Below are 15227 nucleotides of genomic sequence, written 5' to 3'. Positions count from 1 at the left end.
CCCATTGCATCCCGGGCGGGAGCTGAGCCCGGGAGTCGCAGCTCCCACGGCGCGCGCGGAGGAGTCAGTGTGCTGGGGGTGAGTGCTCCCGAGCCCAGCGCTGGGGCGGCGGGCAGACGGCAGGCGCTGAGGGGTCCGCCTCCGGTACTGGGACATCTGGCTTCTGAGCCGTCCAGGCCGCCGGCCTTAGAGAGGGGCTGCCTCAGTTTTCTCTTTGGGAGTCCCCGGGTCTAGATGGAAGGTGGAAGGAAAGGGGGCGTTTTGAGATTGGGGAGCCTCCTGCCGGGCTGTAGTTAACAGAAGATGAGGAGCTTGGGGACGTGGAGAGAATTTCAGCCTCAGGAGCCTCTGAGGTCTGGAGAGAGGCTGTGATTTGGGGGTGGAGGCGGATTGGGGTGGGCGGAACGTGCAGGATGAGAAGTCCTGAGGTTCCGGGCGGGCCTGGGAATGAAGTCAGGCTTCAGGTCTGAGCAGGGTCTACTCTGTTCAGTCCCTCCTCTCTCCCTCAGTTTCCCCACTTTTACCTTGCCTGTGAATGGGTTGTTATAAGTGGGAGTGCCAGAGTGCCGGTTTGCTCTCTAACCCTACCTGTGGTCTGGTAACTCTCCTGGGAGACTCCTGCCTCCTCCTCTTCCCTACCTTGGTGGGTGTGGAGACCCTGGCTCAGCCCCCATCCCTGCCCAGGCAGGCCCACACCAGGGCCTGCCAGCATCTCATCCTCTGTGCCTTCATCCTCTCCTTTGCTCTTCACATTGAGGAATAGCCATCTGGTCCTACTTGCTTTGCAACAAACTAAAAGGCCTTCCCATCCTCTCCAGGAGGGCCTCTCACAGCTGGACCCTTGGCTCTGAGTCTGCTCTTGCTTCTCTCCCTCTTTCTGAGCTCTTAGGCCGTTCCCTGTGGTGGCCTCCATCTCCCCATAGGCTGTTACCTGGCCACAGGGTCCTTGTCCCGTAGAGGGGAGAAGCTCACCATGTCACCAATCCCCTGACCCCTTTGTAAAAACCAGAGTGGCATTCCTGTTGCTTTTGCTCTCCTGTCCCAATCACTCTGCCGCTAAGTTTGTTGGTTACTCAGATCCCCTTAGCCAATCTGCACACTGGGATCTCAGGTGGGAAGGGACCCCATCTAGCCCACTGATGCCCCCACTCAGTGCAGGATCCCCCTGCTGCATACACTCAGTGACGGGGGGCTCATTACTTCTGAGGCACAGTTCAGTGTCCTGCTGCTCTGGCTTCAGTTAGCTAAAATCTGTGGCTTGCAGATTCTACCTCTCCTTTCACTTCTGCCTCTGGAACCATGCAAAGTGAATTCATTCTTTTATTCACTCACACAGTCTTTATCAGTGCACTGGATGAGACACTGGGGATATAGTAATGAAAAAATCAGACCAAATTCCTTGCCCTCATGGGGTTTGTATTCTAGAAAGGAGTTGGACACCAGTCCAATTCGTAAATACACAGTGTGTCAGGTGGTGAGAAGTACTATGGACAAAAATGAAGCAGGCAAGGAGGATGAAGTGTTGGGCTGGGTATTGTGATTTTATAAAGCATAGTCAGGGAGGGCCTCTTTGAGATCATGACAGTGGAGCAAAGCCTTGAAGGAGGTGAGGGGGGAGCTATGTGAATATCTGAGGGAGAAGACAGTGCACCCACAGAGAGAAGAGCGTGTGCAGAGGCCCTGGGGCAGAAGCATGACAGGTGGGAGCAGGTCTGGCTTGTTCTAGAAACAAGGCCAGTGTGGCTGGGGCAGGGTGGGCGAGGATTAGTAGGAAAGGAGCACAGAGAGGTAAGGGGTGGAGAGGTGGGGATCCACTGCATGCAGTCTTGAAGGCCACTGGGAGGGCTTTAGTGTTCACTGAGTTTAGTGGGAGCCACTGGAGGGCTTTGAGCGGAGGCATCACCTGCTCTGACCTAGATGTTAGCAGGTTTATCTGGCTGTGGGCAAGAGATAGTCTTTAGGGAGGTGAGGGCAAAAGGGTGGGGGGACCAGTGAGGGGATCACAGTTGTCATTCTGAGGAAAGACCGTGGGGCCTTATACCCATGGCACAGAGGTGGTGAAAAAATATGAGATTTTCAGATTTGGGATGTATTTTCAAGGTAGGGGAGATAGGATTTGGGATGTATTTTCAAGGTAGGGGAGATAGGATTTGGAATGTGAGAGAAAGGTGGAGTCAAAGATGACCCAGAGATTTTTTGTTCTGTAGAGCAGACATCAGCTGAGATGGGAGCTGTTTAGGGGGAAGATCTGGAGTTTGGTTTTGATGATCATTAGGCAGTTGGAAAAGTTTAGTGGGGAGGTTGGAACTGGAAATAAAATTTGGGGCATCATCACCTTATAGCTGGTATTTAAAGCCATAAGAGCAGGTAAGCTCACTTAGGGAGAGAGTGATGCAGAGAAAAGAGATCCCACCAGGGAGTTCTGAGCTCTCAGCATTGGGAACCAGCCAAGGAGACAGAAAAGAGCAGCCAGTGAGATGGGAGGAAAAACCAGAGAGTTGGCGTTTTCTGGATGGCAGTCAGGGAGGTGCTTCAAGGAGGAGAGAGGGAGTGATTAACAGATGGCTTGAGTCTGCCTCTTTCTCCTGGTGCCCTGAGCCAGCGAGGTGAGGACTGAGAATCCAGCAACCTGGAGGTCACTGGTGACAACTACAAAAGCAGCTGGAGTCAAGGGGGACACGATTGGAGGGGATAGGAGAGGAGGACTTGAGGGCAGCAGTACAGACAACAGACAAGAAAAGCTGCTGTGAAGATGGACAGAGAAATGGGGTTGGATGGAGAAATTCCAGTATGTCTGTATGCTGGTGAGAACTGCTCTCCCAGAAAGAAGCTCGGTGAAGAGGGCTACAACGGAGGCTGGCTGCCGAAAGTGAGGGGGATGGGTCCAGTGCCCCAGGGGAGCGTGGCCCCAGCTGAGAGCCCGGAGATTCCAGAAGCTGTGCTTCAGGGCCTCCCTCTCTCCTGTCTGCAGCTGCCTCAGGCTGAGACTGCAACACTTAAGTAAATCCATGGGCTCAGGATTCCAGAGAACTGGGTTGGCTGTGTCTCAGGAAGGAAAGAGGTGTCAGGACTTGGCTTGGGGATAAAAGAGGGCCCGTGTGGGCTGCCCCTTCCACTTGACCCTCTGTTTCCACAAGGAAGTGCCCTTTTCTTTGTACAGACCTCACCTTCCTGGAGGAAAGACGATAATGACTCCAAAGTGGCAGTGATTGAAGTAGAGAAGAAAAGGCAGTGGAGAGAGGCTGATTTATTTCATCTGAAGAGGGGAAGTCTGAGCAGGGAATAAAGTGGCAAAAGGCAGGATTTTAGGGACAGTGTTAATGAAATAGGTCATGAGTGGACATCTGTTTTCTCTCATTCCCACTGGAAACAGAAGCAGGAAAAACTTCAGTTAGACATAATGAGGAACTTCCTGAACTGGCTAGTGGGGACAGCAACAAGGCCTGGTCCTCCCTGCTAGATGAGAAAAGACAATGCCTTCTTAGAGACGGGTGCTGGCCAAATTGGTTCTTGGAGATTCTCCTGGCTCCGAGGTTTCCAGAAGAAGGCCAGGACGGAGATGGGACTTTCCAGCTACAGGGAGGATAGAGTGCCAAACCTTATGGCTTGGGCCTGCCTCTTTCTACCTTTTCCCTAACATCACTAGCTGGACATGTGTGGCTCAAGCCAACTGGCTGACCTAGACTTGGTGTGTTTGGGAAGGGCCCCTGCTTCCTTGTAGCTTGTCCCCTTGTGGGCGAGCACATCTGTGGGTGTGCCCATTGTCTCGGGGTTTTCCCAGGAGGGAGGTAGGGTCTGTGGGCCAATCTAGACCTTCCAGTCCTGTGCCACGCAGCCTTGCCTTCCTGCTAAAGGCCTGCCTGCAAATGACTTGGCCATGCCTGCTTCCCCAAGCCTCATGATCTTCGATGGGGGACAGGGTGGTCCAGGCTCTCCCAGTGTGGAGGAGACAGCAGCTGTCCATCCTCAGGCATCCTCTGGGTGAGAGGGGCAGGTGTTGTCCTATCTCATCTTAACTCTTCAATGTCTTTAATTCCTGGCTGCACACATGCCCTGCAGGCATTGGGTCAGAGAGAGAGCTCTGACCCAAATTCTGGGTTATTTCCGGAGGGGTGGGTGGTTCTTTTCCCTAGGACCTGGGAACAGGGGGTGATGGGGCTGGCATTTCCACAGCTGAGGACCACTCCAGGGTCAAGCTCAGAGCTCCTCCTACCTGCCCCGTTCTCTCCTCTCCCCTCTCCCCACCTCTACCCTCTTGACTCCTTTGCTTGGCAGTGGACACAGGGAGGAGGCCTGCTTGGCCAGAGAGAATTGTGTCACTTCCTAGGTTTACGGTGGCCTCTGCATCAGGGATGCCCTCCTTCCCAAGTGGCCAGACCCACGGGTCACCTCATTGCCTTGGTTTCCTCCTCTGGCCAGCACAAGGCTTCCAGCCTAAGTGTTGGCAGCGTTCTGAGCTGGGGACTGCTCCTTTCCCTTACTTTGGCTGGCACGCGAGGACAGGCACAGAATGTTCCAGCCCCTCCCCTCCCGCAGTAGATGTTCTGATTCATGAACATTCCCTCCGAGCCTCCCCTTGGCCCAGCCCTGTGCCAAGCTTAGCGGTGCCAGGATGAGTAAGACCCAGGTTTCAACTTGGGCCAGGAAAGGAGTTAGACACATAAACAACCAATAAGAAAGATGCAGTCGCTCCAGGCTCCTTGGCGTCTGCTCCCTCAAGTACCTTGGAATGTCCCTGTTTTGTAGAAAGAAGCTGGCATTCCTCTTCTTTCCATGCCTACGTCCTTTCGCTTTTATTTTCTGTGGGCCACCAGCCCACATCCCTGGACTCCGTGACAGTCGCAGAATAGACCTTGCTGAGATTTTCTCTGCCTCATGGGGACACTTCCAGGGCTGGAAGCTCCATGAGATCGCCTCCTGCAAATCTCCAGAACCCTGAGTCTGACGGCTGAGCCCAGAGTAAGCCCCTGACAGAGGTGACAGCACATAGTGTGCGGTGGTGACTGGTGAGTTGCGGGGGGATATGAGGGCTTGGGCCTTTGGGAAGGGGCAGTGAACTGGGATCAGTGCACCCATAAGCTTTGAAGTGACTTAGTTTGAACCATGAGTTTTGCTTCACCTGGGGGAGATCTTTATGGCAGTGTTCTGGGTCTGCCCCGTGGGGTAGCGGTGGGTTACCTACAGAGTCATGGGCTCGGGCTCCTGTGGGGTACCCAAATAGAAGGGAATTAAAGGCATGCATTCTGGAGTTGCACTGCTTGGGTTCAAAGCCTAGCTCTACCTCATCTAGCTTTGAACCCTTATCTTTTTCCAAGCCACTCAGCCTCTCTGTGCCTCAGTTTCTTCATCTGTAAAATGGGACTTCTCCCAGTACCTACTTCAGAGTGGTTGGGAGGGGTCAATGAAGTCACATGTGAAAGCACTTAGAATGGGGCCTGCCACATAGCATGTGGATAGTATGTATTAGCTATTATTGAAGAGAGAGCTGCTATAGCCTGAGTTCAACCAGCATGGAAGGGCCAGAGGCCCTACGGGCCATACAGCCTCAAAGAGGATAGATTCTCTGGTCCTTTGGGAGACATTGTTCCTAATATTAGCTCAAGCCTTTTTAAACTTCTTAAACAAGGGGTGAAGCCTAGATGTGTGAGCCAGGGGCCTTGATTTAACTCCTGACTGCTTCAAACCCTCTGCAAGACCTTGAGCTAGTTTTTTGCCTTCTCTGGTCCTCAGTCTGTACATCTGTACAGTGGGCAGCTTGGATTGGTGATGTCTGAGGGTAGAACCAGGGCTGACTTGGACTCGGGGTTGGGGAGCTGACTTGCCCTCTTCCCTACCCCCCACCTGCTTCCTGAGAAGTCCTTCCTGTACTGACCTCATTCTCCTCCCCAGATTGTGAAATGTGCTCTCATGAGGCTTTCCAGGCCCAAAGGAGCCAGCTGGTGGAGCTGCTGGTCTCGGGGTCCCTGGAGGGCTTCGAGAGCATCCTGGACTGGCTGCTTTCCTGGGAAGTTCTCTCCTGGGAGGACTATGAGGGGTTCAGCCTCCTGGGCCAGCCCCTCTCCCACTTGGCCAGGCGCCTCCTGGACACTGTCTGGAATAAGGGTGGTTGGGGCTGTGAACAACTCATCACAGCTGTGCAAAAGTCCCAAGCTGACAGCCAACCCCCCGAGCTTTCTGGCTGCTGGGACCCCCACTCACCCCACCCAGTCCGTGACCTCCAGAGGCACCGGCCAGCCATCGTCAGGAGACTCTACAGTCACGTGGAGGATGTGCTGGACCGGACGCAAGAGCAGGGTTTCATCAGCCGGTACGAAAGTGATGAAATCCGGCTGCCTATCTTCACATCATCCCAGCGGGTAAGGCGCGTCCCTCTTGGCTAATCAGTATTCACAGGAAAACGGTGCTTAGTTGCCAAGACTAATTCTTGAAGTCAGCCCTACGGGGAGACGTGAGTCGTGGTGCTCCCCCTTTAAAGGTAGCCAGGCAGGGAGAAGTTGCTCTGGATTTCTGGTATCATACCACTTCTGATGAGAGGCAGTGTTGTGTGGTGGCCAGCATCGTGGGTTCTGGAGTCGGGACGGCACAGGCTCAAGGCGTGTGACTTCAGACTTCTCTGTGGAAACTCTCCATCCTTAATCTCTCCTGTCTCAGATTCTGCATATGTGAAACATCAGTAAGGTTCTGGGGAGAATTCAGTGAGGTGAGCTGTGTAACACAACGGTGTCCACATAGCAGACACTCATAAGCATTACCTTTGGCTACTGTCAATTCTGTTTTCAGTGGTATTCTGTACTTGTGCACTTTTATTGCTGCCTGCTTTAAATTAACAGCTCAACAGGTCCTCAAAATTCATTTTATCAAATCTGTATTTAATAATTACTATAGCATGCTATGTACTAATATAGTTTAAATGCCCGCATAGGATTTCTAATATGAAATTGCATTAGATCATAGACATTTGGAGTTGGGATATAATTGCCTCTGAAAATCCTATTTCACAAGGACAGAAGAGCATCTTTTGGGTATTTCTGAAACTCTTTGTTTTATTTTCCCCCAAATAGTGAACCTCAGTCCTCCTGTGATGCAGGTGGAACAGTCATTAATACCCCACTTTATGGATTAGGAAATTGAGGCCCAGAAAAGGGTTTGAATGAGCTTACAGTAGTTAATGAGAGGGCCACTGCTGGACCTAGTGCCTTGGCTTATTCGTTCATCATTAATTTATTCATTCATTTACTCAACCAGAATCTATTTTGATACTTACTACATGCCAGGCTGTGTCTTAGAGCTTATTGTGTTCAGACCTTATATTATACATAGTAGGTACTCAAGAACTACTTGTTGATGAAATACATGAATTGTTAGAGAGGAAGGGTGTAGCTCAGTGGTGGAGTGCCTGCTTAGCACACACAGCTCCTGGGTTCAATCCCAGTACCTCCATTAAGACAGAAATAAATAAGCCTAATTACCTCCCTCTCAAAAAAAAAAAAAAACTGAAAATAATAAATAAATCTAAAAAAAATACATGAATTATTGAATGAATGAATGAATTAGAATAACATGAGATTGATAAGATGGTCTGGGTTAGGGGCTTTCTAGCCTTTTTTTTTTAATCTATTTTTTAAAATATGTATGTGGTGTCCAAGTGAGTTTAGGTAAGCCTAGTTGAGGCTGATGGAATAAGCCTGTCCAAAGGGTATATAGCTCAGTGGTAGAGTGTATGCCTAGCACGCATGAGATCCTGGGTTCAATCCCCAGCACCTCCATTAAATAAATAAGTAATAAACCTAATAACTTCCCCCCACAATAAAAGTAAAAAAATAAAAAATTAAAAAAAAAAAACTGGTTCAAGATGGCCAAGTATTTATAGAGTAGACATGATGCGGTCCTCTCTCACTAGTGTAGCTGAAACCTACAGTTGTACCCTAAGCACCATCTCCTTGAGCCTGGCCTTGTGGGAATTACAGAAGACATGTTTGTTATTGTACCTACCTTGGTATTTTTTGTGATCTGTTGCTGGGATTGAATCAGCCCACATGGTTATAGGATTGTGCTTGTCATCTTTTTTTTTTTTTAATTGAGGTGTAGTTGATGTACAGTATTATGTGCTTTTTACCTTTGATCAAGTGTCCAACAGTGTGGTCTAGTGTGGAATGCTCTGGGGTTTAGAGAAGGTGGCCTAGAACTCTAGGCCCTGGAGGGGACAGGCATGATTAAAGGAAGTATTTGGATGAATGAGGAAAAGAAAGTAGGAGAACTCAGGGATCAAAGGAGGTGGGAATCAGAAAATATTCAGAACCAAATTATAATGGGAATGTGATTTATGAAAATTTATGGGTTGCAGCTAAAACAGAACATAGAGGGAAATTTATAGCTTTAAATGTTTATATTAGGAAAGAAGAAAGGCTTCATTTCAATGAGAAAAGAATCCATTAGCTCATTAAAATGAGGCTAATAAAAGGGCTAGGTAGATAGCAAAAACATGGCGGATAGGCACTGAGAAGAGCAGGTAGAAAGACAGCAGACAGGAAATCTGAGAATTATGAGTTTACAAAGGAACTGAGCTGCCTGAGACTTAAGTTTTAGAATCCAGCTCTCTCTGAGCCTCCTGTGAGCTCTGGCTCTCTGTGATTCTCTAACTCGGTGGCCTTCCTTCAGTGGCTGAACTTCTGATTTAATGTGAGTGGTATTTGCGGTTTATCCAACTCACTCCCCCTCTAATCCAGGACTGCCTTGTATAGTCTCATAAATTGACCTTGTAATATCCTATAAAGAGGTGGCTGTCATGGATTGCAGGTTGAAGGCTTAAAAAAATGCTGTGAAATGAAACAAAGTTCAAGTTAAAGAACTAAATCCCTAACTACCCATGATTACTATTTACTGAGGGAGTGTCTACTGTACCAGGCACTGTGCTTAGCCCTTTACATTTATTATCTCATTTAAGCCACACCACTGCCTTCCGCTGGTGTAGTGTGGCTACACTCTTCCTTAATGCAGAAACTGCCCAAGTCACCCACTGAGAAGTGGCCCAGCCAGAATTTGAATCCATGCCCACCGGTCTCCAAAGCTTGTGGTCCTCTCTCTCTGACATGAAACATGGGTGCTTCTCATGGTAAATTTACTCATTTGGGCATAACAGTTGTTAGCAAACCTGAGTCTAAACACCAGCTGTAATACCAGCTGCCCATCTGACTCATGCAACTGCGGAAGTTGATGGGGCGAGTGTCGGATGGAATGGCTTGGCTCCTTCACGAGGATCTTAACTTAGCATGTTTAACTTGGGAAAGGTACCCACGCCTGCAGAAAAGTATCTACTTTCGTATGTTATGGTATAAATATGTTCCCATCACCCAGGTGAAGAAATAGGTTGTTACCAGCACCTGTTCCCTTCCTCAATTGCATGCCACTAGCCTGACTTTTGTGTTAATCATTTCTTTGCTTTTTTTCTGTATAGTTTTAACACCTTGTAAAATAAATCCCCGATGGATAGTTTTGTTTTGAAAAGCTGAGTAGCAAGCACAAACGTAGCTGTGTCAGGAAAGGGCAGGATTGTCTTTCCTTTTTAGGTGAAGACTTCCAGGAGCAGGGAGGCTGAACAGGGTCTGGGGGTTTACAAGGGCCCATCTGGGAAGTCAGTGGGCAAGGTGATGAGTGAGTCCTGGGACATGGAGGGCTCACTCCAGCTGGTGGATCCGGTTCGGAAGATGCGAGTCAGGGGCTGGGTGTCCAGCAGGAATATGATCAGAGGAAGTGGGCTGCTCTGGATGTTCAGTTGTAAGCTTGCCAGTGGCTCTTCCAGCATGCAGGACCAGGGCCAGGCTCAACAGTTCTGTGGGGTGAGGTGAGTGTCCTTAGCTGACCCAGGCAACATGGGCTAAAAGAAAGAATGATAGTAGACCATGGTACAGACAAGCCAAGTATCGGTAAGGGTTAGATCCAGGCCTGCCTGGACACCTAGGAAGTAACTGTTCTTAACATGTCTGAATCCTGAGTTACACTGCTCCGATCTCTCTGGACTGGTGGCCCTGTACTTGTAGGCTGGAGCTGTCATCCAGAAATTTCCTGCATGGTCCTCTTGTGTTGGTTCTCTTGTACCTTTCTTTTTGTTGGTTTGCTCTATTTTGGTAGATCATGTCCTCCAGTCAGTTCTTTAGAACGAGTGTATGGGAGTTAAAATCTCTAAGCTCTTACATGTCTAAAAGTTCCCTTGTATTTGATTGGCAGTTTTCCTGGGTATAAAATTCTGCCATTTTGGCCATTATTTTCCTTCAGAATTTTTGAGAGCATTACTCCCTTATCTACCTTTTCCCAGAGAAGAATTGCTGGAAGAATTTCAAAACCAATGATAACTCTTTCTGGGAACTTGTAAAAATTTCCTTTGGTCCCTAACATTCTGAAATGTCACAGCTATGTGTCTTAGTGTTCTTCCAATGTACTAGGTCCCCAAGAAGCATTTTGAATCTGGAAATTCATGTCTTTATGTTCTGGAAATTTTTCTTAATTAGTTTATTGATGTTTCCTTCCTGTTTTTTCCTCTTTTCTCATTATAGAACCTTATTTATTTATCTATCTATTAAGTTTCAGGTGTATCATATCTATATACTTTACAAAGTGACCACCACCACAAGCCTAGTTACTATCCATCACTGTACCTTTGACCCTCTTCACCCATTTTGCCGACTCCCCAACCCCCTTCCCATCTGGTAACCATTAATCTGTTTTCCATGTCTATGAGTTTGTTTTTGTTTTATTTTGTTTGTTCATTTTTTTTAAGTTTCCACATATGAGTGAAATCATATGATATTTGTCTTTCTCCATCTGACTTATTTCACTTAGCATGAGACCTTCAAGGTCCATCTGTCTTGTCACAAATAGTAGGATTTATTTCTTTTTTATGGCTGAGTAGTGTTCCACTGTGTGTGTGTGTGTACACGACATCTTCTTTATCCATTCATCCATCAGTGGATTCTTAGGTTGTTTCCATATCTTGGCTGTTGTAAATAATGCTGCAATGAACATAGGGATGCAGATACCTTTTAGAATTAGTATTTTCGTGTTCTTTGGATAAATACCCAGAAGTGGAATAGCTGGGTCATATGTAGTTATATTCTTAATTTTTTGAGGAATCTCTATACTGCTTTCCATTGCAGCTGCACCAGTTTATAGTTCCATCAACAGTGTACAAAGATTCCCTTTTCTCCACATCCTCCTCAAGTCTTTGAGTGCCTACTGTGTGCCAGGTACTCTTCTAAGTGTTGGGGATACATCAGAGAACAAAACAAAGTGGAAAAAGATCTTTGTCCTGGAGATGCTCACATTCCAGTGATGGGGGAGAGAGATAGACAATAAGCAAAAGAAAAAAATGACAGAGTAGGTTAGAAAGTGATATGTACCATAGAAAATAAGTAGAGTGGGTTTGGGGCTTGACAGTTGCAGGGTATGGTGGTTAAGTGATTGCAGTTTTAAACTGAGTGGTCAGGGAGAACTGAGGAGGTGAAATTTGAGCAATTCTAGAAGGAGATGGAACGAGTCACGTGGATAGCTGGGGGAAGGGAATTTCGAATTGGGGGGACAGCAGGACAAAGGCCCAGAGGTGGGAGCATGCTTGATATTTTCAGGAAGCCAGAGGCTGGTGTGCTGAATGGAATGAGCAGGGGAAGAGGAGTAAGAGGTGAGGTCAGAGAAGTAACCAGCGTGGTCCAGATGGTTACAGCCAGGACTTTTGCCTGTTTGCAGCCTGATAGATTACAACTGGACTTGGGCTTTTAATCTGAGAAAATGCTGGGACTGTTAGGATGTTTGTAACAGGAGTGGTATGACCTGGCTATCATTTTTAAAGAATTACACTCTGACTATGGTGTTGAGCGTAGATTGTGTGCCTGGGGACAGAAGCAGGGAGATCAGATAGGCAGGCTTTGCAGTTTTCCAGGTGAGCAGTAATGGTGGCTTGGACTAGGATGGCGGAAGGTGACAAGAAGGAGTGGGGCTCTACAGCTGTGCATACGACATGGTAGACATAGACCATCCGGCTACTGAGCACTTGAAATGTGGCTGGTCCACAATAAAATTGTTTCAAAGACTTAATATGAAAGAAAGAATGTGAAATAGCTCACCAATTTTTGTATTGATTACATGTTAAAATGGTAATATTATAGCTGTATTGGGTTAGATAAGACATAGTAAAATCAATTTCTTTTTTTTTTTACTTTAAAAAATGTGACTAGTAGAAGACTCAAAATTGCACATGTGTCTTGCATTTGTGTTCTGCACTGTGCTTCCAGTGAGCAGTGCTGTGCTGGATACATTTTAGAGATGGAGCCAATAGGAGTTGTTGGTGGATCTCAGGGGAGAGGCTTCAGGGGTGACTCCAACACTTTGGAGCTGAGCAACTGGAAGGATGGGGGTCACATTATTTGCTGAGACAAAGAAGGCTATGGATTTGGCATGTGCATGTTGATTAGGACTTTAGTTTTGGATGTTTTAGGTTGGAGGTTAAGTTGATAAGACATCTAAGTGGAGATGGTCAGTAGGCAGTGGATGTGCATGTTCAAGGCCCAGGTGAACAGTTCAGTCTGGAGAGGGGAACATGGGGGTCATGTGCAAACATGGTATTTCAAGGCTCTCGATGAAATCACCTCTCATCTAAGTGATTTCTGGCTTCCAGAATTGTTTTTCCTATTGTTGTAGGTTTATAGGTTTATGTATTTGTGTGTGTGTGTGTGTGTGTGTGTGTGTGTGTGTGTGTGTGTTTCAGTTATTCACTCTTCCAGTGGGTTTTGAGAGGCAGCCAGATTGGATATGTGTGTTCAAGTGTCCATTTCATCATTCAGTACTTGAGTGACTTCTTTAAATGCATCTTGTTGTTTGGATGTTTTTCTGACCTTTTATTGTGGTGGAAGAGAGATGCCCATGACACTGTAATCAATAGAAACCTTCCCACACCTCTCTGGAAAAATAATGACTTTTGCTTTCCCCACAGGCAAGAAGGCTCCTCGATCTTGCCACAGTGAAGACAAACGGATTGGCTGCTTTCCTTCTGCAACATGTTCAGGAATTACCCGTCCCTTTGACCCTGCCTTTTGAAGGTATATATGTGTTCTCAGTTCATCAGAGAGTGGAAGAAAGGCTGTTCAGATTTGTGGCTGGGAACAAAAACTCCGTCGTGAGACTCGTCAGTTAGAATCCCACTTACTGGCTGTGCAAACCTCCCTGAGACTCGCTGTCCTCATTTTAGGGATGACACCACCACTGGCTCACTGGGCTATTAGAAGGATTAACAAGATTACTGTGTGTAGTATTAGGGTTTGCTTTTATTTCTTCCTGCACTGCAGGAAGCTACCGAGGGCTAATTCAGGTGCTCCTTACTAGCCGTACTCTCGTTATCTGTTCTGGAAAGATGTGGATACACTTTTTTAAAAAATGGAAGTACTGGAGATTGAACCCAGGACCTCATGCATGCTAAGCATGCACTCTACCACTGAGCTGTACCCTCCCCTGGTGGATACACTTTCTGATGGATGGTATCACTTGATCTCTGCAGTTTAGCTACTCACCATCAGAAACTCCAGAGCCAAATGGATTTAGACAATGTGGTATTTCACATTTCACGTGGTCCCCTCCCCAACTCAGGAACAGGAGAGGCTTAGATAACACAGCTTGAACAGCGCAGACATCCTGCCAGGTGCTTTATTGCTGATGTCTGTCCTTGGCGACAACCCTGAGAATTAGGTATTGTTTTCTCCACCCTACAGATGTGGAGACTGGGGCAGGGAGGTCAAGTGACGAGGTAGAGGAGGATGGATCTGGTTTCAGACCATCTGCTCCTCTGCTTTCTCTTAGGAGAAGAGATTGTCAGTTGTAAAGAGAGGATGCAAGCCTGATATGTCTTGTTCCCACGTCACTGTAGGGAAGGCTCATTGGCACCAAGGGCCCCTGAACTGTGCATGGTGCTGGCAGGTGGATTTATCACCCTGGGCCCCGCCCTCTGGGCAGTGAGCCTGCCTATGGGGAGGATTCCCGGAAGCCTGTGCTTGGTGCCTGGGTGTGCACCATCTCATTTGAGAACAGACCGCAGGCATCGGTGCGTGACAGGGGATGCATAGCCCAGAGCGTGGTGCCAGCTTGGCCCTTGGTTAATGTTTGCTATTGATGTCATCAAGCACAGCTGGCTCTTCATGTGTTGTAACACTGTGCCATGGTGCAAAATTCCCCAGGGTGACAGTTCTAAAGGTGACAATATATGTTTATTTTTAAAATGAGAGATTTTTTTTTCCTGGAGAATTTTGATAGCATTGGTAGCAGCTGGGAAACCTGTATAGGAAATCAGGGTATTAGAGAGGGAAAAGTACATTTTATGGTCTTCATTCAGTGCTCCTGGTTTATCCAAGCAGCGCTAAAAGCAATGCCAATCATTAGCTTTGGGAACAGAAGAGGAAACACAATCACAGGGCACGTCCTTTGGACCACTGTAAACACAGCTTCTGTGTGCTGAGAGCGCTCTGTGAAAATTACCTGTTGGTTAGCCTTTGCGTTGAGAAAAACTGGGCCAGTACTTGGTTGGGGGCAGTGGGGCTGTGATGCTCTGAGGTCACATCACCCTGGGGCTCTGGACCATCCCTTCCCCATTTCCTATAAAAAGAACTAAACCCTGACACAGGGAGTGGTTTGCACATGTTAGTGTTAGGATAATACAGAAAAAAACAGCAGCTTTTTGGACACATCCTACACATGAGAATTTTATTGCAGAGGGTTGTATGAAGAGGATGGGGAAGTGGATCTTGATCACGGAATCTTGTCCAAGGGCATGCCCTGGACACCCCAGTGACCCAGACGCCATCCAGTGCTAGGTCCACCCACATGATACATTTCCTGTCTCAGGGCCTTTAATCACATCTGGCTAGTCTTTTTTGCAAGCAAGTTAACATATTCACAGATCCTGGGGATTAGGATGTGGACATCTAGGACCGTTGTATCTCCCACACCCAATAATAATAATGATAATAAACACCATTTTGGGAGGGTATGTCACCATTCTTCTAAACTCTGTTTTATCTCATTTCTTCATAAAATAATCCTTGAAAATGTGGATTGTCCCCAATTTTAGAGAAGAATAGTGAGGCCACAGAAGATGAGTGACTTGCCCCAGCTGGTAGTGGACCCAGGTTTCAAACTCAGGTGTTTCTGACTTAAGAAACTGGGCTCCCAAGCCCTTAGATCTTTTGTTTCCC

General features: G+C 47.5%; 1 protein-coding gene across 9 annotated transcripts in view; it reads left to right on the top strand.

The window, feature by feature from the left end:
- Positions 1-15227, top strand: part of NOD2 (nucleotide binding oligomerization domain containing 2) — a 39798-nt gene continuing 24571 nt past the window's right edge. For 4 of the 9 annotated variants that reach the window (XR_010382317.1, XR_010382318.1, XR_010382316.1 and 1 more), the window contains exons 1-3: positions 100-5006; positions 5890-6356; positions 12980-13085. Coding sequence is in view for 5 of the 9 variants with exons in the window: in XM_010990081.3 (XP_010988383.2) it covers positions 5898-6356; positions 12980-13085 (565 nt within the window). In the remaining 4 variants the exon portion in view is untranslated. The other 5 variants (XM_064489171.1, XM_031458470.2, XM_031458469.2 and 2 more) reach the window with 5 other exon arrangements.

Source organism: Camelus dromedarius, chromosome 9, assembly GCF_036321535.1.
Source record: "Camelus dromedarius isolate mCamDro1 chromosome 9, mCamDro1.pat, whole genome shotgun sequence".
In the NCBI taxonomy this organism is placed as follows: Eukaryota; Metazoa; Chordata; class Mammalia; order Artiodactyla; family Camelidae; genus Camelus; species Camelus dromedarius.
This window is presented reverse-complemented; position numbering and strand designations above follow the sequence as displayed.